The 23,209-nt window shown below is 40.8% G+C and overlaps 1 protein-coding gene across 1 annotated transcript in view; it reads right to left on the reverse strand.

Moving 5' to 3' along the window:
- The window catches only part of LOC117334951 (acetylcholine receptor subunit alpha-type acr-16-like), a 37,684-nt gene that overhangs the window by 1,825 nt on the left and 12,650 nt on the right, over positions 1 to 23,209 (reverse strand). The window contains exon 3 of the mRNA XM_033894815.1: positions 19,468 to 20,003. Coding sequence (XP_033750706.1) covers positions 19,468 to 20,003 — 536 coding nt within the window. The remainder of the gene's footprint in view (positions 1 to 19,467; positions 20,004 to 23,209) is intronic.

Consider the following 23,209-nt stretch of genomic DNA (forward strand, 5'->3'; position numbering starts at 1 on the left):
ATCTAACAATGGAAGTATTGCAAGGATGCTATGGCATTTGATATTTTATTCTTAATTCAAAGATTTTGATAACTTTTATTTCATCCCTATACCATCCATACCAAAACTTAATGGATTTTGAATACTACTCTAATTTTCTGCAAAGTGAATACGTTCACGGAGTGATTATTCTTTTCAAACTATGACGCCTGGAATTTTAAGGCTCTCTGTTCAGAACCTAGCACTACTTGGATTTGAAAAAGATTTACATTGCGGGTTCCTGGATGGGACACGAGACATTCGCTCTACCGGAAAATCCGTATCAATTATTCTGTCATCAAATGTATCCTTTTTATTGCTTTTACGGTTTGAATTACACGTTGTTCTGATTGTATGTGGTCACTTGACAATCATTATATAATGATTATAAAATATTTGTTGCAGTCAGACTTGCGCTTCTACATTGAACTTTTACTACATTGTTTTGGAAAATACTCTTGGGATGATGAAGACAATTGAAGAATTTTATGGTCGCCATAGTGATATCAGTTGGGAATATTCTATTTCCTTGTGCATTATGAAGTTTTACTTATCTTTTCCCGTCGGTTTAAGGATTTTGAGTTAGAATCATGATTGTTTAATATATTTGTCTTCTCTGTTGTTTCAGCTGATCAAGAACATTAAGAAATCATTCTACATATGTTATGACAACAGGTAACCACTATATACAGTTTACCTCAGTTTAATCTTCTTACATTCAGAAATAGGTTAATGACACTGATATTACAAACATTAATACGGATCATCAAATACGCCATGCTTTATTTCATAGACACATAATGTATCCCAGTAAAATCGTGATGACGACTACAACCGTTCCAATAGTCTCCATCAAACCTACGTTTCCTGAAGTCCTGTGTTGGTTTTCGTCAACACTCGTCATGTTTACGGAAATAATGATATTGTGTGAGTTTATAGTGAATGTTGTCCCTACAGCCCAGGTGATCTAACCATTCGGCATGGCCAATAAACCCTTCGTTATACACCATCGATTGATCTGAAGAGAAACTGAAGGGCATTGTTAGCTGTCAAGATAAGCTCTTCAGTAAATTGAACATCGTATGGTAAGAAGCATTAATTGGCCAAGAAAAGGGTACGGCTATTTCCATTACGCAAAATGACTATTTGAAATTGAAAACCAGAAATTCAATCATTCGCCGATTTTAACATTTTCGCTTTCGTTTTCATCTTTCAAAAAGGGAAACATTCGCTATATGAAAAAAGAAATGAAACCCAGCAAAAAGAGTGTCTTTCTTAACTTGTCAAATATGAACAAATGATTGCTAGATTTATTTCCAATGATAAAGTGATCTACCTTGTAATAAATACGAGTAGAATGATATTTCACCAGGTATGTCATAAAGATATCAAAACTTATTTCGGCATCAATGTATTGCAAGACTATTATTTCACCGCCTGGCTGTGTATTAGAATTGATACTGATATGTTATCCCGTAACACGTAGTAATTACTGGTTTGTTTATGGCATATAAACGTATAATGACGCCTTCTTATATCGTGTTTGGAATGATCAATTATATGTACGTAACATAAAACATATAATTTATGCACATGTATATTGATATTATATTGTTTGAATAAATTGCATTTGAAATAATATCAATCTTCTTTTTCAACCGAAATACATTTGCAATTCTCAAACCAATTTATATTCGATTTGAAAACACATAAACATTATAACAAAATTGTCAAATGTGATTAAGATTTGTATAAGAATTGTTTAATCAGTACAGGAGTTTCAGCAGAAATACAATTACGTTGGGAATAGAAATTTTATATTCGTAATAAATTACTGAATATGCAGATGGAACCTTGTAAAGTCTGTTTGCCTCCAATTGCTATGCCTATAGATGGAATGATGAATTACGAAAAACAGTAAATTATTTCTGACAAATTAAAAACTCATACAACAGCAACGCATAGCATAAACCCTTGCTAAAATCAACTCGCGAGAATTCCAATTTTGAAACCACGCTTATAACTAATATCGCTAATGTGACATATAAAATAACACAAAGTCTTAAAATAGATTTCAAACAATCTGAACAATTCGAATTATTCGGTTCTGTGAAAATCTTCCCTGATCTTGACAAAGACGCCATTCATATTATGATATTTCGTTTAGAATTAAGAGAAGCGTATGTTCTTGCGTTTAAACGATAGCATGCAGTCGTCTATTTGATGACGCTTCAGCAAATTATGACAATGCCTTCCTGCAGGAATATCTTGGACAATGATTTACACGACTAGGTGAAGAAGTGTTCAGATTAGGAGATCTGAATAGTTTCCAACGACCTCATTAACAAGTATAATAGGGGATAGTATAAGGGGCCCATTCATTGAGATCATGAAGGTTCTGTTTTCGTGATGTTCTATTGGTTTACCAGACAATCTTTGATTGGTTTTATGATGTTTGTTTTTGTTAACCTGAAGTTTTCAGCCGAAAAAGATATCCAGCACGTCCAACATATTGTTGATGGACATGTCACAATTGTTTGAACAGTTCGTATAAGCGTACAAGGTTACAGAAATTAACATTTCGCGTCTTATTAAGTATTGTTTTCGAGAAAAATAGTTAAATATGATCAAAATCATAGCTTGATCTACGCTCCCGTTCCGATATTATTACATATTCCTATCGAATTTGGTTATGTAGATCCTGTATACCTATTGCGATTTTATACATGGCTATCTGGAAAAAAATGACTAAGCAAAGTTAGAAAAAATATGTTACTGTAAAACCATCCTCAATACAATACCGTTCACATACCATTCAAGACTATTAGTGCATTTTATGTAAATCGTAAGAAACTTTAAGGACAATGATGTTTGTTGTCAGACATATATCGTTCACTTGCATCTGATAGGCTGAAGGTGGTTTAGTATGTTAAGCTTAACACGAGTTCTGTATGGCAATGCTTTGTTTAAATATAACAATGGTATAATTCTGATCGTTTTCAGACTGGAACACATTATGGACCCCTTCTTAATAGACAGACAGCATCTCATAGTGAAAAAAAATCAGAAAACGTTTAAACGTTTAAAAAAAGAGCATTCATATTTTATTAGCAAATCCATATTTCAAAACAAAGATCAGAGACTGAATACAGATTGCGATGGCAGCAGAAAGAAACCGGAGCCCTGCTGACTTGTGAAATCAATATCTAACGTTAAAATAAAAATAAGAATTTAATGCTTGTCTTTTCCTGTCAGATTTCTAATAAATAATTGATAGCACTGTTCTCCCGATGGACATGAGCGAGTTATAATATGATTAATGATTCTACAGAACGCTGTAAATTAATTTTAATTCACAGAAAACACTAGGAGTACCAAACGTATATCCACACTATGTAAGAGACGATAGTTCTTGTAAAATCTGGACACGTATTAGCAGAATTAACGTTAATAAATATATATATAAAAGAGTAGTTTAAACATATGATTTCTCGTGAATAAACCAATTCAGTACCTCAACGGAAGATGATCAACATCTGTTTAATAGCCCTTTCAAATATACTGTATAACATGAAATATTCATGGGTTTTTTCTTTCGCGGTTTCCAGCTATTTAGTTTTTGATTCGCTTTCGTGGGTATCCCATATAGATAAGTAACAGTCTAGTATTTTAACTCAATTGTTTCTATTGAATGTCCTTATTACTTGTTAAACACCAATATCGTGAATTTGAGTTCACACCATACATTAGATGCTATACCGTAGACAACTTTCTACTTTATTTCAGTTATTATGGCTTATAATTTCAGAACCATATGTACAAATGCTGTATATACTCATCGCATTCCCTCTTACTTTTGTACAGGATCACAAGGGTCGTGAAAGACTATAGAGTATAAAGTACTTTATTTAGTTCTGTTTGTTTGTATACAGAATTGGATATCAACAAGGATAACATCAATTTTACCTGACATTGGCAGAGAGGAGAATGTGATCCTATTATTAGAAAGTCTTTAACGACCCTTGTGATCGTGTCTAAAGTAAAAGAGAATGCGCTGAGCAGTTCCGGATACGTTATTGTATGATAAGTAAAATACTAAATTTCAAACATTAACATTACCTTGGAAATTTGAAGCGTCAGTCCGGATACATTTTCTAAATTAGTCCCTTTGCTCTTTTTTTGTCTCATTGTTTTAATTGTTCACTTCAATTTGTAAAAACAGTAAACTTTCTTCCTGACAATTTTTGTTATATTGCATAGTATAAAGGTCATTGAAAATATCACCTGTTGAGGCCATGTAGACTGGACCCTGTCTCTAGAATATTAAAATTATAAATAAAATTGAGGTTTATGATTTTGGTCCCTAGGATATGTCTGATTCTAAGTTTCAAACTAGGGGCAGATAATCTAGTATTAGAATTTAGCTTGACAATTCTTAACAAAAAGAACTGGTGGCAAGTCTATAGACCTTTGGGTACTGATCATTTCAAACGCAATACTGACATTATCACACGAGCCAAGCAACATTTTATCCTTAAGAAGAAGCATAAATATTGTATGAATGTAATGTGCTTTCTAAATGTATTCTTGAATGGTGTTGATTGCTTCTGGCAAATCACGTATATGATCTCTGTTGCTATCTAATGGCTTTGTCATAAATATTCAGTAATTGTATTGATGTACATCCGTTCTATATATAACAGTGTTCCCTCTGCAGGAAAAACATATTTCCTCTCCCAACTAGGCTGTCTTACCCTATGGAACTAAGTATCCGTAACGTTCACACACAATGAAAATATCGGAACAAACCGTGGATAAACATTTAAACGAATAATAAAATAAACAAATAAATAAAACTACAAAAGCTAGACACAATGACCACCTTGAGGTACGCCTAAAGATGCCATCATATGTTGCAGAAGGGTAAACGCCCACACATCATGTGGCTGTCACAGTGATCCAAAGAATGTAGGTCAACACTGATAGTATAAGACACCTTCGTCATAACGTTGGAATTTATGGTCACCGCTACGTTTGATCAGTATGAATATCACCCTTATGTATAAAAAGATTATGAGGTACCCAGTGGTTATCTACTGTATCAGCTTGGAAAGGGTTGCATTAATTAATGTATTTGTTTGTTATCGACCTTGTAGATAGACTGTATAAAATGTTACAAAAAAACAAAACAAAAAATAAAAAAATAAAAACAAAAACAAAATTTGTCAGGGTTTTCATGTTTTAAGCTATCAATATTCCATCAAAAGAAATAATCAACTGCACTATATTGGAATCACCCAGTATGTTTACGATTTCCTTTGGGGAGCTAAAGGCCAGAAGCCGATACCCTCACAAGTAAGTAATTTAATACCAAGGGATTTTTATTTAATACACCGGATATACGATCCCGTGTCGCAATCTTCTTTTTCTACGTGATAATACCTATTGATAGGCAATATGTCTGAAGGCCAAACTATTCTATTTAATCTAGATATTTGGTAGGAATCTAGTCCAGTTGATTATTCTGTCAGGGGCAGAGTTACTGACAAGACCATACGTTAAAGCAGTCATTCCATACATTATGTGAATGCGATAGAAACCAATAACGGTATTGAACGTGTGTGGCATATGATCTGTTAGTTATACACATTGCTTATGTATAGTATATCAACGCGTTAACCCTAAAGAGACAAATACACAATATGATGATGATGTCATTTGATAGTTTTTAAGTGTGGCAACGTAAAACTATTATCATAATGAAAATGCAACTCTTGATACAAAGCTGATATTTCAGTGTTGTCGGACTACAAAAGCGTCCATCAGCAAACCTGATGCCGTAATCATATAACCTTAGCTGTAGCGAGGACGATCCACATCTAACTTTGAAAGAAAATATATACAGACACTAACAATTCAAGGTTTGTTTTTGTTTTTAGTAGCTTTGCCTGAAAACTCAAATCTTATTTTCGTTTGTTTTCATACGAGGCTGATTATATTAAAGTCTTATCAGAACAGGGACCTTGCAATCGCACCTTCAGGAATACAGGCCACGTGATTTCTTTAAATAACAACTACAGTATCAACCATGTCGATCGGATATACCTCATAGAAATCAACCACACTACTGACTCTTCAACATCAGCCGCTTCAGTCAATCTTTTATAGCATTTCCATTCAAAATACAAACTAAACTGTTAAGACTTGAAAAAGCAACAAATAAACCATTAATAAAACTAACCAACTCTGTCGTACAACATACACGACATGTTGTCGGTTAGTAGGTACCATCAGACGTATGGCCGTTCACTGAGGACTCAGTATGAGTATGTGACGTACAGTAGGTACCGTCAGACGTATTAACGTTCACTGAGGACTCAGTATGAGTATGTGACGGACAGTAGGTACCGTCAGACGTATAAACGTTCACTGGGGACTCAGTATGAGTATGTGACGGACAGTAGGTACCGTCAGACGTATAAACGTTCACTGGGGACTCAGTATGAGAATGTGACGTACAGTAGGTACCGTCAGACGTATAAACGTTCCAGGAGGACTCAGTATGAGTATGTGACGGACAGTAGGTACCGTCAGACGTATAAACGTTCACTGAGGACTCAGTATGAGTATGTGACGGACAGTAGGTACCATCAGACGTATGAACGTTCACTGAGGACTCAGTATGAGTATGTGACGGACAGTAGGTATCGTCAGACGTATGAACGTTCACTGAGGACACAGTATGAGTATGTGACGGACAGTAGGTACCATCAGACGTATGAACGTTCACTGAGGACTCAGTATGAGTATGTGACGGACAGTAGGTACCATCAGACGTATGAACGTTCACTGAGGACTCAGTATGAGTATGTGACGGACAGTAGGTATCGTCAGACGTATGAACGTTCACTGAGGACTCAGTATGAGTATGTGACGGACAGTAGGTACCATCAGACGTATGAACGTTCACTGAGGACTCAGTATGAGTATGTGACGGACAGTAGGTATCGTCAGACGTATGAACGTTCACTGAGGACACAGTATGAGTATGTGACGGACAGTAGGTACCATCAGACGTATGAACGTTCACTGAGGACTCAGTATGAGTATGTGACGTACAGTAGGTACCGTCAGACGTATAAACGTTCACTGAGGACTCAGTATGAGTATGTGACGGACAGTAGGTACCGTCAGACGTATGAACGTTCACTGAGGACACAGTATGAGTATGTGACGGACAGTAGGTACCGTCAGACGTAAGAACGTTCACTGAGGACTCAGTATGAGTATGTGACGGACAGTAGGTACCGTCAGACGTATTAACGTACACTGAGGACTCAGTATGAGTATGTGACGGACAGTAGGTACCGTCAGACGTATGGCCGTTCACTGAGGACTCAGTATGAGTATGTGACGGACAGTAGGTACCGTCAGACGTAAGAACGTTCACTGAGGACTCAGTATGAGTATGTGACGGACAGTAGGTACCGTCAGACGTATAAACGTTCACTGATGACTGAGTATGAGTATGTGACGGACAGTAGGTACCATCAGACGTATGAACGTTCACTGAGGACTCAGTATCAGTATGTGACGTACAGTAGGTACCGTCAGACGTAAGAACGTTCACTGAGGACTCAGTATGAGTATGTGACGGACAGTAGGTACCGTCAGACGTATAAACGTTAACTGAGGACTCGGTATGAGTATGTGACGGACAGTAGGTACCGTCAGACGTATGAACGTTCACTGGGGACTCATTATGAGTATGTGACGGACAGTAGGTACCGTCAGACGTATGAACGTTCACTGAGGACTCAGTATGAGTATGTGACGGACAGTAGGTACCGTCAGACGTATGAACGTTCACTGAGGACTCAGTATGAGTATGTGACGGACAGTAGGCACCGTCAGACGTATGAACGTTCACTGAGGACTCAGTATGAGTATGTGACGGACAGTAGGTACCGTCAGACGTATGCACGTTCACTGAGGACTCAGTATGAGTATGTGACGGACAGTAGGTACCGTCAGACGTATAAACGTTCACTGAGGACTCAGTATGAGTATGTGACGTACAGTAGGTACCGTCAGACGTATGAACGTTCACTGAGGACTCAGTATGAGTATGTGACGTACAGTAGGTACCGTTACACGTATACACGTTCACTGAGGACTCAGTATGAGTATGTGACGGACAGTAGGTACCATCAGACGTGTGAACGTTCACTGGGGACTCAGTATGAGTATGTGACGGACAGTAGGTACCATCAGACGTATGAACGTTCACTGGGGACTCAGTATGAGTATGTGACGGACAGTAGGTACCGTCAGACGTATAAACGTTCACTGGGGACTCAGTATGAGTATGTGACGGACAGTAGGTACCGTCAGACGTATAAACGTTCACTGAGGACTCAGTATGAGTATGTGACGGACAGTAGGTACCGTCAGACGTATAAACGTTCACTGAGGACTCAGTATGAGTATGTGACGGACAGTAGGTACCGTCAGACGTATAAACGTTCACTGAGGACTCAGTATGAGTATGTGACGGACAGTAGGTACCGTCAGACGTATAAACGTTCACTGAGGACTCAGTATGAGTATGTGACGGACAGTAGGTACCGTCAGACGTAAGAACGTTCACTGAGGACTCAGTATGAGTATGTGACGGACAGTAGGTACCATCAGACGTATGAACGTTCACTGAGGACTCAGTATGAGTATGTGACGGACAGTAGGTACCATCAGACGTATAAACGTTCACTGAGGACTCAGTATGTATATGTGACGGACAGTAGGTACCGTCAGACGTATGAACGTTCACTGAGGACTCAGTATGAGTATGTGACGGACAGTAGGTACCGTCAGCCGTATAAACGTTCACTGAGGACTCAGTATGAGTATGTGACGGACAGTAGGCACCGTCAGACGTATGAACGTTCACTGATGACTGAGTATGAGTATGTGACGTACAGTAGGTACCGTCAGACGTATAAACGTTCACTGAGGACTCAGTATGAGTATTTGACGGACAGTAGGTACCGTCAGACGTATGAACGTTCACTGATGACTGAGTATGAGTATGTGACGTACAGTAGGTACCATCAGACGTATAAACGTTCACTGAGGACTCAGTATGAGTATGTGACGGACAGTAGGTAACGTCAGACGTATGATCGTCACTGAGGACTCAGTATGAGTATGTGACGGATAGTCGGTACCGTCAGACGTAAGAACGTTCACTGAGGACTCAGTATGAGTATGTGACGGACAGTAGGTACCGTCAGAGGTATGAACGTTCACTGAGAACTCAGTATGAGTATGTGACGGACAGTAGGTACCGTCAGACGTATCAACGTTCACTGAGGACTCAGTATGAGTATGTGACGGACAGTAGGTACCGTCAGACGTGTGAACGTTCACTGGGGACTCATTATGAGTATGTGACGGACAGTAGGTACCGTCAGACGTGTGAACGTTCACTGGGGACTCAGTATGAGTATGTGACGGACAGTAGGTACCATCAGACGTATGAACGTTCACTGGGGACTCAGTATGAGTATGTGACGGACAGTAGGTACCGTCAGACGTTTAAACGTTCACTGGGGACTCAGTATGAGTATGTGACGGACAGTAGGTACCGTCAGACGTATAAACGTTCACTGAGGACTCAGTATGAGTATGTGACGTACAGTAGGTACCATCAGACGTATAAACGTTCACTAAGGACTCAGTATGAGTATGTGACGTACAGTAGGTACCGTCAGAGGTATGAACGTTCACTGAGAACTCAGTATGAGTATGTGACGGACAGTAGGTACCGTCAGACGTAAGAACGTTCACTGAGGACTCAGTATGAGTATGTGACGGACAGTAGGTACCGTCAGACGTAAGAACGTTCACTGAGGACTCAGTATGAGTATGTGACGGACAGTAGGTACCGTCAGACGTAAGAACGTTCACTGAGGACTCAGTATGAGTATGTGACGTACAGTAGGTACCATCAGACGTATAAACGTTCACTAAGGACTCAGTATGAGTATGTGACGTACAGTAGGTACCATCAGACGTATAAACGTTCACTAAGGACTCAGTATGAGTATGTGACGTACAGTAGGTACCGTCAGAGGTATGAACGTTCACTGAGAACTCAGTATGAGTATGTGACGGACAGTAGGTACCGTCAGACGTAAGAACGTTCACTGAGGACTCAGTATGAGTATGTGTCGGACAGTAGGTACCGTCAGACGTATTAACGTTCACTGAGGACTCAGTATGAGTATTTGACGGACAGTAGGTACCGTCAGACGTATAAACGTTCACTGAGGACTCAGTATGAGTATGTGACGTACAGTAGGTACCGTCAGACGTATAAACGTTCACTGGGGACTCAGTATGAGTATGTGACGTACAGTAGGTACCGTCAGACGTATCAACGTTCACTGAGGACTCAGTATGAGTATGTGTCGGACAGTAGGTACCGTCAGACGTATCAACGTTCACTGAGGACTGAGTAAGTATGTGACGTACAGTAGGTACCGTCAGACGTATAAACGTTCACTGAGGACTCAGTATGAGTATGTGACGGACAGTAGGTACCATCAGACGTATGAACGTTCACTGGGGACTCAGTATGAGTATGTGACGGACAGTAGGTACCGTCAGACGTATCAACGTTCACTGAGGACTCAGTATGAGTATGTGACGGACAGTAGGTACCGTCAGACGTATGAACGTTCACTGGGGACTCAGTATGAGTATGTGACGGACAGTAGGTACCGTCAGACGTATGAACGTTCACTGAGGACTCAGTATGAGTATGTGACGGACAGTAGGTACCATCAGACGTATCAACGTTCACTGAGGACTCAGTATGAGTATGTGACGGACAGTAGGTACCATCAGACGTATGAACGTTCACTGGGGACTCAGTATGAGTATGTGACGGACAGTAGGTACCGTCAGACGTATGAACGTTCACTGGGGACTCAGTATGAGTATGTGACGGACAGTAGGTACCGTCAGACGTATGAACGTTCACTGGGGACTCAGTATGAGTATGTGACGGACAGTAGGTACCGTCAGACGTATCAACGTTCCAGGAGGACTCAGTATGAGAATGTGAGGGACAGTAGGTACCGTCAGACGTATTAACGTTCACTGAGGACTCAGTATCAGTATGTGACGTACAGTAGGTACCGTCAGACGTAAGAACGTTCACTGAGGACTCAGTATCAGTATGTGACGGACAGTGGGTACCGTCAGACGTATAAACGTTAACTGAGGACTCATCATCAGTAGTTGACGTACAGTAGGTACCGTCAGACGTGTGAACGTTCACTGAGGACTCAGTATGAGTATGTGACGTACAGTAGGTACTGTCAGACGTATGAACGTTCACGGAGGACTCAGTATGAGTATGTGACGTACAGTAGGTACCGTCAGACGTATAAACGTTCACTGAGGACTCAGTATGAGTATTTGACGGACAGTAGGTACCGTCAGACGTATAAACGTTCACTGAGGACTCAGTATGAGTATTTGACGGACAGTAGGTACCGTCAGACGTATCAACGTTCACTGGGGACTCAGTATGAGTATGTGACGGACAGTAGGTACCGTCAGACGTATGAACGTTCACTGAGGACTCAGTATGAGTATGTGACGGACAGTAGGTACCGTCAGACGTAAGAACGTTCACTGAGGACTCAGTATGAGTATGTGACGGACAGTAGGTACCGTCAGACGTAAGAACGTTCACTGAGGACTCAGTATGAGTATGTGACGTACAGTAGGTACCATCAGACGTATAAACGTTCACTAAGGACTCAGTATGAGTATGTGACGTACAGTAGGTACCATCAGACGTATAAACGTTCACTAAGGACTCAGTATGAGTATGTGACGTACAGTAGGTACCGTCAGAGGTATGAACGTTCACTGAGAACTCAGTATGAGTATGTGACGGACAGTAGGTACCGTCAGACGTAAGAACGTTCACTGAGGACTCAGTATGAGTATGTGTCGGACAGTAGGTACCGTCAGACGTATTAACGTTCACTGAGGACTCAGTATGAGTATGTGACGTACAGTAGGTACCGTCAGACGTATAAACGTTCACTGAGGACTCAGTATGAGTATGTGACGTACAGTAGGTACCGTCAGACGTATCAACGTTCACTGAGGACTCAGTATGAGTATGTGTCGGACAGTAGGTACCGTCAGACGTATCAACGTTCACTGAGGACTGAGTAAGTATGTGACGTACAGTAGGTACCGTCAGACGTATAAACGTTCACTGAGGACTCAGTATGAGTATGTGACGGACAGTAGGTACCATCAGACGTATGAACGTTCACTGGGGACTCAGTATGAGTATGTGACGGACAGTAGGTACCGTCAGACGTATCAACGTTCACTGAGGACTCAGTATGAGTATGTGACGGACAGTAGGTACCGTCAGACGTATGAACGTTCACTGGGGACTCAGTATGAGTATGTGACGGACAGTAGGTACCGTCAGACGTATGAACGTTCACTGAGGACTCAGTATGAGTATGTGACGGACAGTAGGTACCATCAGACGTATCAACGTTCACTGAGGACTCAGTATGAGTATGTGACGGACAGTAGGTACCATCAGACGTATGAACGTTCACTGGGGACTCAGTATGAGTATGTGACGGACAGTAGGTACCGTCAGACGTATGAACGTTCACTGGGGACTCAGTATGAGTATGTGACGGACAGTAGGTACCGTCAGACGTATGAACGTTCACTGGGGACTCAGTATGAGTATGTGACGGACAGTAGGTACCGTCAGACGTATGAACGTTCACTGGGGACTCAGTATGAGTATGTGACGTACAGTAGGTACTGTCAGACGTATGAACGTTCACGGAGGACTCAGTATGAGTATGTGACGTACAGTAGGTACCGTCAGACGTATAAACGTTCACTGAGGACTCAGTATGAGTATTTGACGGACAGTAGGTACCGTCAGACGTATAAACGTTCACTGAGGACTCAGTATGAGTATTTGACGGACAGTAGGTACCGTCAGACGTATCAACGTTCACTGGGGACTCAGTATGAGTATGTGACGGACAGTAGGTACCGTCAGACGTATGAACGTTCACTGAGGACTCAGTATGAGTATGTGACGGACAGTAGGTACCATCAGACGTATCAACGTTCACTGAGGACTCAGTATGAGTATGTGACGGACAGTAGGTACCGTCAGACGTAAGAACGTTCACTGAGGACTCAGTATGAGTATGTGACGTACAGTAGGTACCGTCAGACGTATGCACGTTCACTGAGGACTCAGTATGAGTATGTGACGGACAGTAGGTACCATCAGACGTATGAATGTTCACTGGGGACTCAGTATGAGTATGTGACGGACAGTAGGTACCGTCAGACGTATGAACGTTCACTGGGGACTCAGTATGAGTATGTGACGGACAGTAGGTACCGTCAGACGTATAAACGTTCCAGGAGGACTCAGTATGAGAATGTGAGGGACAGTAGGTACCGTCAGACGTATTAACGTTCACTGAGGACTCAGTATCAGTATGTGACGTACAGTAGGTACCGTCAGACGTAAGAACGTTCACTGAGGACTCAGTATCAGTATGTGACGGACAGTGGGTACCGTCAGACGTATAAACGTTAACTGAGGACTCATCATCAGTAGTTGACGTACAGTAGGTACCGTCAGACGTATAAACGTTCACTGAGGACTCAGTATGTGTATGTGACGGACAGTAGATACCGTCAGACGTGTGAAGGTTCACTGAGGACTCAGTATGAGTATGTGACGGACAGTAGGTACCGTCAGACGTAAGAACGTTCACTGAGGACTCAGTATGAGTATGTGACGTACAGTAGGTACCGTCAGACGTATGCACGTTCACTGAGGACTCAGTATGAGAATGTGACGGACAGTAGGTACCGTCAGACGTATGAGAGTTCACTGAGGACTCATTATGAGTATGTGACGGACAGTAGGTACCGTCAGACGTATACACGTTCACTGAGGACTCAGTATGAGTATGTGACGGACACTAGGTACCGTCAGACGTATAAACGTTCACTGAGGACTCAATATGAGTATGTGACGGACAGTAGGTACCGTCAGACGTGTGAACGTTCACTGAGGACTCAGTATGCGTATGTGACGTACAGTAGTTACCGTCAGACGTATAAACGTTCACTGAGGACTGAGTAAGTATGTGACGTACAGTAGGTACCGTCAGACGTATAAACGTTCACTGAGGACTCAGTATGAGTATGTGACGGACAGTAGGTACCATCAGACGTATGAACGTTCACTGGGGACTCAGTATGAGTATGTGACGGACAGTAGGTACCGTCAGACGTATCAACGTTCACTGAGGACTCAGTATGAGTATGTGACGGACAGTAGGTACCGTCAGACGTATGAACGTTCACTGGGGACTCAGTATGAGTATGTGACGGACAGTAGGTACCGTCAGACGTATGAACGTTCACTGAGGACTCAGTATGAGTATGTGACGGACAGTAGGTACCGTCAGACGTATGAACGTTCACTGGGGACTCAGTATGAGTATGTGACGGACAGTAGGTACCGTCAGACGTATGAACGTTCACTGGGGACTCAGTATGAGTATGTGACGGACAGTAGGTACCGTCAGACGTATGAACGTTCACTGGGGACTCAGTATGAGTATGTGACGGACAGTAGGTACCGTCAGACGTATAAACGTTCCAGGAGGACTCAGTATGAGAATGTGAGGGACAGTAGGTACCGTCAGACGTATTAACGTTCACTGAGGACTCAGTATCAGTATGTGACGTACAGTAGGTACCGTCAGACGTAAGAACGTTCACTGAGGACTCAGTATCAGTATGTGACGGACAGTGGGTACCGTCAGACGTATAAACGTTAACTGAGGACTCATCATCAGTAGTTGACGTACAGTAGGTACCGTCAGACGTGTGAACGTTCACTGAGGACTCAGTATGAGTATGTGACGTACAGTAGGTACTGTCAGACGTATGAACGTTCACGGAGGACTCAGTATGAGTATGTGACGTACAGTAGGTACCGTCAGACGTATGAACGTTCACTGAGGACAGAGTATGTGTATGTGACGTACAGTAGGTACCGTCAGACGTATAAACGTTCACTGAGGACTCAGTATGAGTATGTGACGGACAGTAGGTACCGTCAGACGTACGGACGTTCACTGAGGACTCAGTATGAGAATGTGACGTACAGTAGGTACCGTCAGACGTATTAACGTTCACTGAGGACTCAGTATGAGTATGTGACGGACAGTAGGTACCATCAGACGTATAAACGTTCACTGGGGACTCAGTATGAGTATGTGACGGACAGTAGGTACCGTCAGACGTATGAACGTTCACTGAGGACTCAGTATGAGTATGTGACGGACAGTAGGTACCGTCAGACGTATAAACGTTCACTGAGGACTCAGTATGAGTATGTGACGGACAGTAGGTACCGTCAGACGTATAAACGTTCACTGGGGACTCAGTATGAGTATGTGACGGACAGTAGGTACCGTCAGACGTATAAACGTTCACTGAGGACTCAGTATGAGTATGTGACGGACAGTAGGTACCGTCAGACGTATAAACGTTCACTGAGGACAGAGTATGTGTATGTGACGTACAGTAGGTACCGTCAGACGTATAAACGTTCACTGAGGACTCAGTATGAGTATGTGACGGACAGTAGGTACCGTCAGACGTATAAACGTTCACTGAGGACTCAGTATGTGTATGTGACGTACAGTAGTTACCGTCAGACGTATAAACGTTCACTGAGGACAGAGTATGTGTATGTGACGTACAGTAGGTACCGTCAGACGTATAAACGTTCACTGAGGACTCAGTATGAGTATGTGACGGACAGTAGGTACCGTCAGACGTACGGACGTTCACTGAGGACTCAGTATGAGAATGTGACGTACAGTAGGTACCGTCAGACGTATTAACGTTCACTGAGGACTCAGTATGAGTATGTGACGGACAGTAGGTACCATCAGACGTATAAACGTTCACTGGGGACTCAGTATGAGTATGTGACGGACAGTAGGTACCGTCAGACGTATGAACGTTCACTGAGGACTCAGTATGAGTATGTGACGGACAGTAGGTACCGTCAGACGTATAAACGTTCACTGAGGACTCAGTATGAGTATGTGACGGACAGTAGGTACCGTCAGACGTATAAACGTTCACTGGGGACTCAGTATGAGTATGTGACGGACAGTAGGTACCGTCAGACGTATAAACGTTCACTGAGGACAGAGTATGTGTATGTGACGTACAGTAGGTACCGTCAGACGTATAAACGTTCACTGAGGACTCAGTATGAGTATGTGACGGACAGTAGGTACCGTCAGACGTATAAACGTTCACTGAGGACAGAGTATGTGTATGTGACGTACAGTAGGTACCGTCAGACGTATAAACGTTCACTGAGGACTCAGTATGAGTATGTGACGGACAGTAGGTATCGTCAGACGTATAAACGTTCACTGAGGACTCAGTATGTGTATGTGACGTACAGTAGTTACCGTCAGACGTATAAACGTTCACTGAGGACTCAGTATGAGTATGTGACGGACAGTAGGTACCGTCAGACGTATAAACGTTCACTGAGGACAGAGTATGTGTATGTGACGTACAGTAGGTACCGTCAGACGTATAAACGTTCACTGAGGACTCAGTATGAGTATGTGACGGACAGTAGGTACCGTCAGACGTATAAACGTTCACTGAGGACAGAGTATGTGTATGTGACGTACAGTAGGTACCGTCAGACGTATAAACGTTCACTGAGGACTCAGTATGAGTATGTGACGGACAGTAGGTATCGTCAGACGTATAAACGTTCACTGAGGACTCAGTATGTGTATGTGACGTACAGTAGTTACCGTCAGACGTATAAACGTTCACTGAGGACAGAGTATGTGTATGTGACGTACAGTAGGTACCGTCAGACGTATAAACGTTCACTGAGGACTCAGTATGAGTATGTGACGGACAGTAGGTACCGTCAGACGTACGGACGTTCACTGAGGACTCAGTATGAGAATGTGACGTACAGTAGGTACCGTCAGACGTATTAACGTTCACTGAGGACTCAGTATGAGTATGTGACGGACAGTAGGTACCATCAGACGTATAAACGTTCACTGGGGACTCAGTATGAGTATGTGACGGACAGTAGGTACCGTCAGACGTATGAACGTTCACTGAGGACTCAGTATGAGTATGTGACGGACAGTAGGTACCGTCAGACGTATAAACGTTCACTGAGGACTCAGTATGTGTATGTGACGGACAGTGGGTACCGTCAGACGTATAAACGTTAACTGAGGACTCATCATCAGTAGTTGACGTACAGTAGGTACCGTCAGACGTATAAACGTTCACTGAGGACTCAGTATGTGTATGTGACGGACAGTAGATACCGTCAGACGTGTGAACGTTCACTGAGGAGTCAGTATGGGTATGTGACGGACAGTAGGTACCGTCAGACGTATAAACGTTCACTGAGGACTCAGTATGAGTATGTGACGGACAGTAGGTACCGTCAGACGTATAAACGTTCACTGAGGACTCAGTATGAGTATGTGACGGACAGTAAGTACCGTCAGACGTACGGACGTTCACTGAGGACTCAGTATGAGTATGTGACGGACAGTAGGTACCGTCAGACGTAAGAACGTTCACTGAGGACTCAGTATGAGTATGTGACGTACAGTAGGTACCGTCAGACGTATGCACGTTCACTGAGGACTCAGTATGAGAATGTGACGGACAGTAGGTACCGTCAGACGTATGAGAGTTCACTGAGGACTCATTATGAGTATGTGACGGACAGTAGGTACCGTCAGACGTATACACGTTCACTGAGGACTCAGTATGAGTATGTGACGGACACTAGGTACCGTCAGACGTATAAACGTTCACTGAGGACTCAATATGAGTATGTGACGGACAGTAGGTACCGTCAGACGTGTGAACGTTCACTGAGGACTCAGTATGCGTATGTGACGTACAGTAGTTACCGTCAGACGTATAAACGTTCACTGGGGACTCAGTATGAGTATGTGACGGACAGTAGGTACCGTCAGACGTATAAACGTTCACTGAGGACTCAGTATGAGTATGTGACGGACAGTAGGTACCGTCAGACGTATGAACGTTCACTGGGGACTCAGTATGAGTATGTGACGGACAGTAGGTACCATCAGACGTATGAACGTTCACTGAGGACTCAGTATGTGTATGTGACGGACAGTAGGTACCGTCAGACGTATGAACGTTCACTGAGGACTCAGTATGTGTATGTGACGGACAGTAGGTACCGTCAGACGTATACACGTTCACTGAGGACTCAGTATGAGTATGTGACGGACAGTAGGTACCGTCAGACGTATGAACGTTCACTGAGGACTCAGTATGTGTATGTGACGGACAGTAGGTACCGTCAGACGTATTAACGTTCACTGAGGAGTAGTTTGATACTAGTTTGTTGTAGGATGATATATACACCAGTGGTTTGCTTTCCGTTCAACAAGGACGACATGGTGTAAATCATATTATATACCGAGGAAAAGAGTATTGGTGTTAACTTTATGACAGTTGTATCGATCTGTATTATAAACATGTGCATATTATCAGCAATTACCGATACATTAGCGGAGTAATGTCCTCCTTAACAAGTATATAAATTACATTAAGAGGATAAAAGAGACATTCCCAGCCATGGACGTTTCAAATTGGCATCAGAATCACATCGTTCTTGTTGATTTATTATACTGATTTAAAAAAAAAAATTTGTGTACATAGCTATTGAAACTGGTGTTTTATACTTAAGTTGTTATACTACTTAAGGATTTGAGGATATAACTGTGTCGATACTGCTGACATGGGTAAACATTATAGTTTGTATCACATTCGGTTATGTTTATAGCTTAATTGCACCGCTCGCCTCTTGTTTCGTAGAACATAACAATATCCATCATGCCCTTCATGTTTCAACAGTAAATTTCTTTTTGCCAAAAAAAAAAAAACACACCAAAAAACAAAAACAAAAAACGAAGGGTTCTATTTTTAAATTAGAGTTTGTTGAACTTATTATTCTTTGTATTGTATTTGCGCACATCAAAATACCGCTCTATTTTACTCAAAATATTAAAAAGACAGCCTTATAAAAATCGAGGGCTTTTTGAATCAAAGATTTTATTTAGCTTAATCATGTTTTGCTTCTAGAAATAGTGTTGCGTTCGTTTACAGTCGTTTTCAGCAATGATAATATACCCACGGGGTAAAGGATATACTGTTTTAGATAGTTTAATGGAATTGGATGAAAAATAATTATCATCAAACCGTAACTGATATATATAAACTTACCAATGAGAGGTATATATTCTGACGTCGGAGGCATATTCTCAGCAATTAGTAACATGAAGACGGAGAAGGCCAGAAGCACCGTTAATCCAAGAGTGACTTTTTCTCCCGAGTCTGGTGGCAGTAGAAATCCTGTCAGAGTAAGGCTTGACAACAACATACACGGTATTATGACATTAAAGGCATAATATAACACTCGGCGTCTCAAATGAATGTAGAATGTTACATCCGGAAATGGCTCCGGGCAACATGGGTAATATTTAACGTTGCGGACTACTTTTGTATCGATGAGCGTCCATTCCCCGTTATCTACGTAATTTGACGTATCGACCTCCATGGTTCTATTTGTGACGTCAACTTGGAATCCGTCGTATGCCCACGATCCCATTTTCAGTATACACACTTGATCGTCAAAAGGAAAATAAGTGATATCCATTTTGCATGAACTACGCATTCGTACAATTGGTGGCCAGAATACGTTTCCATTCTGTTCTACCATAGCCAAGCTTTTCATATATCCTTTGTTATGGTTGTCGACGCTGCAAAAGAAACAAATCAAAATTATTACCATAAAAAACAATAAAGGAACATAATGTATGTCAATTAGTGCATTATTCACTATAATTTAAGTTTTATTTTAACCGATGCATGGCCGAGAAGATCAAGAACTGTTTTTTTTATTAAAAGAATATGGTCAGGAAATAATAAATTAATTGTCATGAAAATTGACATGATTTTTCTTGCTCTTGTACCACCATTTGTTTTGTTGAAGAAATTACTACGCCGTTCTATTCTCATTTTCTTTATATACAGACTTCCTTTTTGGACGTTAAAAGGGGGTTTATTTCAACATAGCACTGATATTCGTATTTAAGTTGAAAAACTAAAGGTTTTTTCAGTGACAGATTATGATCAATAGTAGATTCGATTCGAACTCTTTTTTCTTTGGATAAGGCATTGGCAAGTATGACTAAGTAGAATTCTGGATGTAATTGAACTTCCGATGGATACTTTACTGCTAATTGAGTAGTGCATAACGGGAAAAGAGGGAGGAATTTCATAAATCTAATAGAAAGTTGCAGCATCACATCTTTGTGATAAACAAAAGAAATGCGACTATTTACAGAGTCTGACATGTTATACGATTGGGTCTTATTACTCCTGCCATCACTTACACTATACATTGGGTAACCATTACCCAGAGCTCAATTGGTACTCTTTGTTTACAATGTTATTCTAAACATTTTATAGTAATCAAGATTATACGAATTTGGTTGTCCCATTTCAAATGTACTTTAACACTGTCAGAAGAACAATGCAACTGCATATCAATTACTATCTTTAGAAATCCAGACCAAATATACGGAAAACCATTTCAACGATAAATTACACGAATAGATGATATGTACTAAAATGGATTGTCAATCGTCGATGTAACAGCGATAACGCGTTGATTTGATTGCGAACAAAAGCTTGAATGTAACAATGTATGTCTATAAATCTCAGAAAAACACACAGTTGTGTTATATTGATATAAACGAGATATTTGCATCCATCTATAGTAATTGGACCATGCTTATTTTATGTATTTATTTTGAAATCGCGAAGTGAATTTTAAACCATCAAATTGGGATGCGTTCGTGTATATTTGGATCCATTTTTCGCCGCTGTTTTTAATAGTCGCGGTGTGTGATTATATAGTTATAATTCACTGAGAAGGTAATGACGTACTTCATGATCTCTCTGATACATGCTTTCTTACAGACTTCGATCGACACAGCGAAAGTTTCCACCAGACTGTGTCGTAGTTCTCAATGGAATAGGACTACTCATCACGTTCTACAAAACATGATCGTGGTATCCGGAGCTCACAACTCAGAGTATATGACAATGATAAAACATCAACGTTAAATAAAGGCATTGAACGGATCAATTACAGGGGAGACAACTGTGTGCTTATGATGTATCGGGGACGAAATGTTGGACTTGTTCTCTTTTTGATAATTTATGATAGTTTTGATATTTGAAGCAAACTTATTTTAGTCAAAGATTGTTTTAAATGTTAACAATAAAATATTACTGTATATATTTTGTAGAAGTATTGTATCCTCCCAAACTTGAGTGGTTTAAAACACAGTTCATATGTTTGTTAATTTTTAATAAAAATGAAGCTTGTGTTTGCTGAAAACAAAGGATTTAACAATTTAATATCAGAATCCATGTGCTTCATTGTGCTGTGGATCGCGTCAGGAAATACACAGTATAAGCATATATTGTCAATAACAAATGATGTAACGTTAGCTTCCGTTGCAGTTAGTGAAGTTTCGTGTTTTTATCGCTACATGTATAATGCCCGTTGCCAAATTAACCAATCTAGATAATATGACACCTTTATCAAATACAACACGGATCTCTGATTGGGCTTTGGCAATTGCAGCCAACTGCTAAAATTGATTTTAATGAAGCATGACAGTCTATATACAGACTTAATGCATAACAATTGATGAAAATCACACATTATCCTATATAGCAAGGGGGAGTACCCTGGGAATCAATAACAACTTATAGTATTTACCTACCACCGTAAATGTCCTCCTAGTGTCTGTACATACTGTATTGAGAGTAGTTTTGCGTGTTGCTGTCAATTTTGTAAATCCAATTTTTTTTTAAATTATTCCCCGATCTCTCATTTATAATGGCAGTGGGATGCATTCAGAACTAGAATCCATTAAATGCATGATAGAATGAGACACTTTAAGCTGCATAAACTACTTATCGGCAGTGGGCATGTTCCATATGACCTTCCCCCGGGAATTTGCGCCGGTGACATATTTATCGTCCCACGATTGAGTAAAGGCTGAGTTAATTACGAGTATGACCTTTACCAATTTGACGATGTATGCCAAATTGTAAAACTATAAAATGCAAATATGAACAATATCTGACCTGCGTCAAAATCATCATTCTTTGTAAATCTTAGGAATAAAATAATGTCGCAAGTAAAGAAAGCATTGTACCATATCTCCCTTTTACACATTCGTGAAAAACACATGTTTTTCCCAATAAAAAAGATTGCAAAGATACACATTCGTCAAAAGCACCCGTTGTAGCAAGTGAGATTCACCATAATTTAATATACTTGATAATTTTTCCATAATGGAAAAGTATAAATGAATACAAATATGAGTGCATATTCTTAACAGGTCCAACCATTTGCAAGCATTTAGACATTACAAGCATTTTAAAGGCAAACGTCATAGACTAGAAATCATCTAACACTGTTATGAAACAGTAATCACTATTCTTAGATGATCACACACACGAGAAAAAAACGCGAAACAATCGTTGAAAATGTGTAACAAGTGTCTGGTGCTGTCAAGATTAAGACACATCAGCAAGAAAAAATAGTAACTTGTTAAATTGATACTAGAATAGCAATATCAGAATGTAAACCATATTTGTAGTGTAGAATACGGAACGACAGCATGAACACTGGCAACTGTTCTATAAATACGACAATTGTGTTATGATTTTATATATATTCTATACCAAAAGTATCAAGGGTGTAACTGTCAATATCATATCTAGGCCATCCCTGCAATCTCCTGTAATTACCCGTAACGTTATTAAATTACTGAATGTAATAACCAATTTATAATGTTGACATGTAATAACCAATTTATAACGCTGACCTCAGGTGACTTTAATTCCGAATTAATTTCGATACAATAGTACGAGGTCATCT

The sequence above is a fragment of the Pecten maximus genome, chromosome 9, assembly GCF_902652985.1.
Source record: "Pecten maximus chromosome 9, xPecMax1.1, whole genome shotgun sequence".
Lineage (NCBI taxonomy): Eukaryota > Metazoa > Mollusca > Bivalvia > Pectinida > Pectinidae > Pecten > Pecten maximus.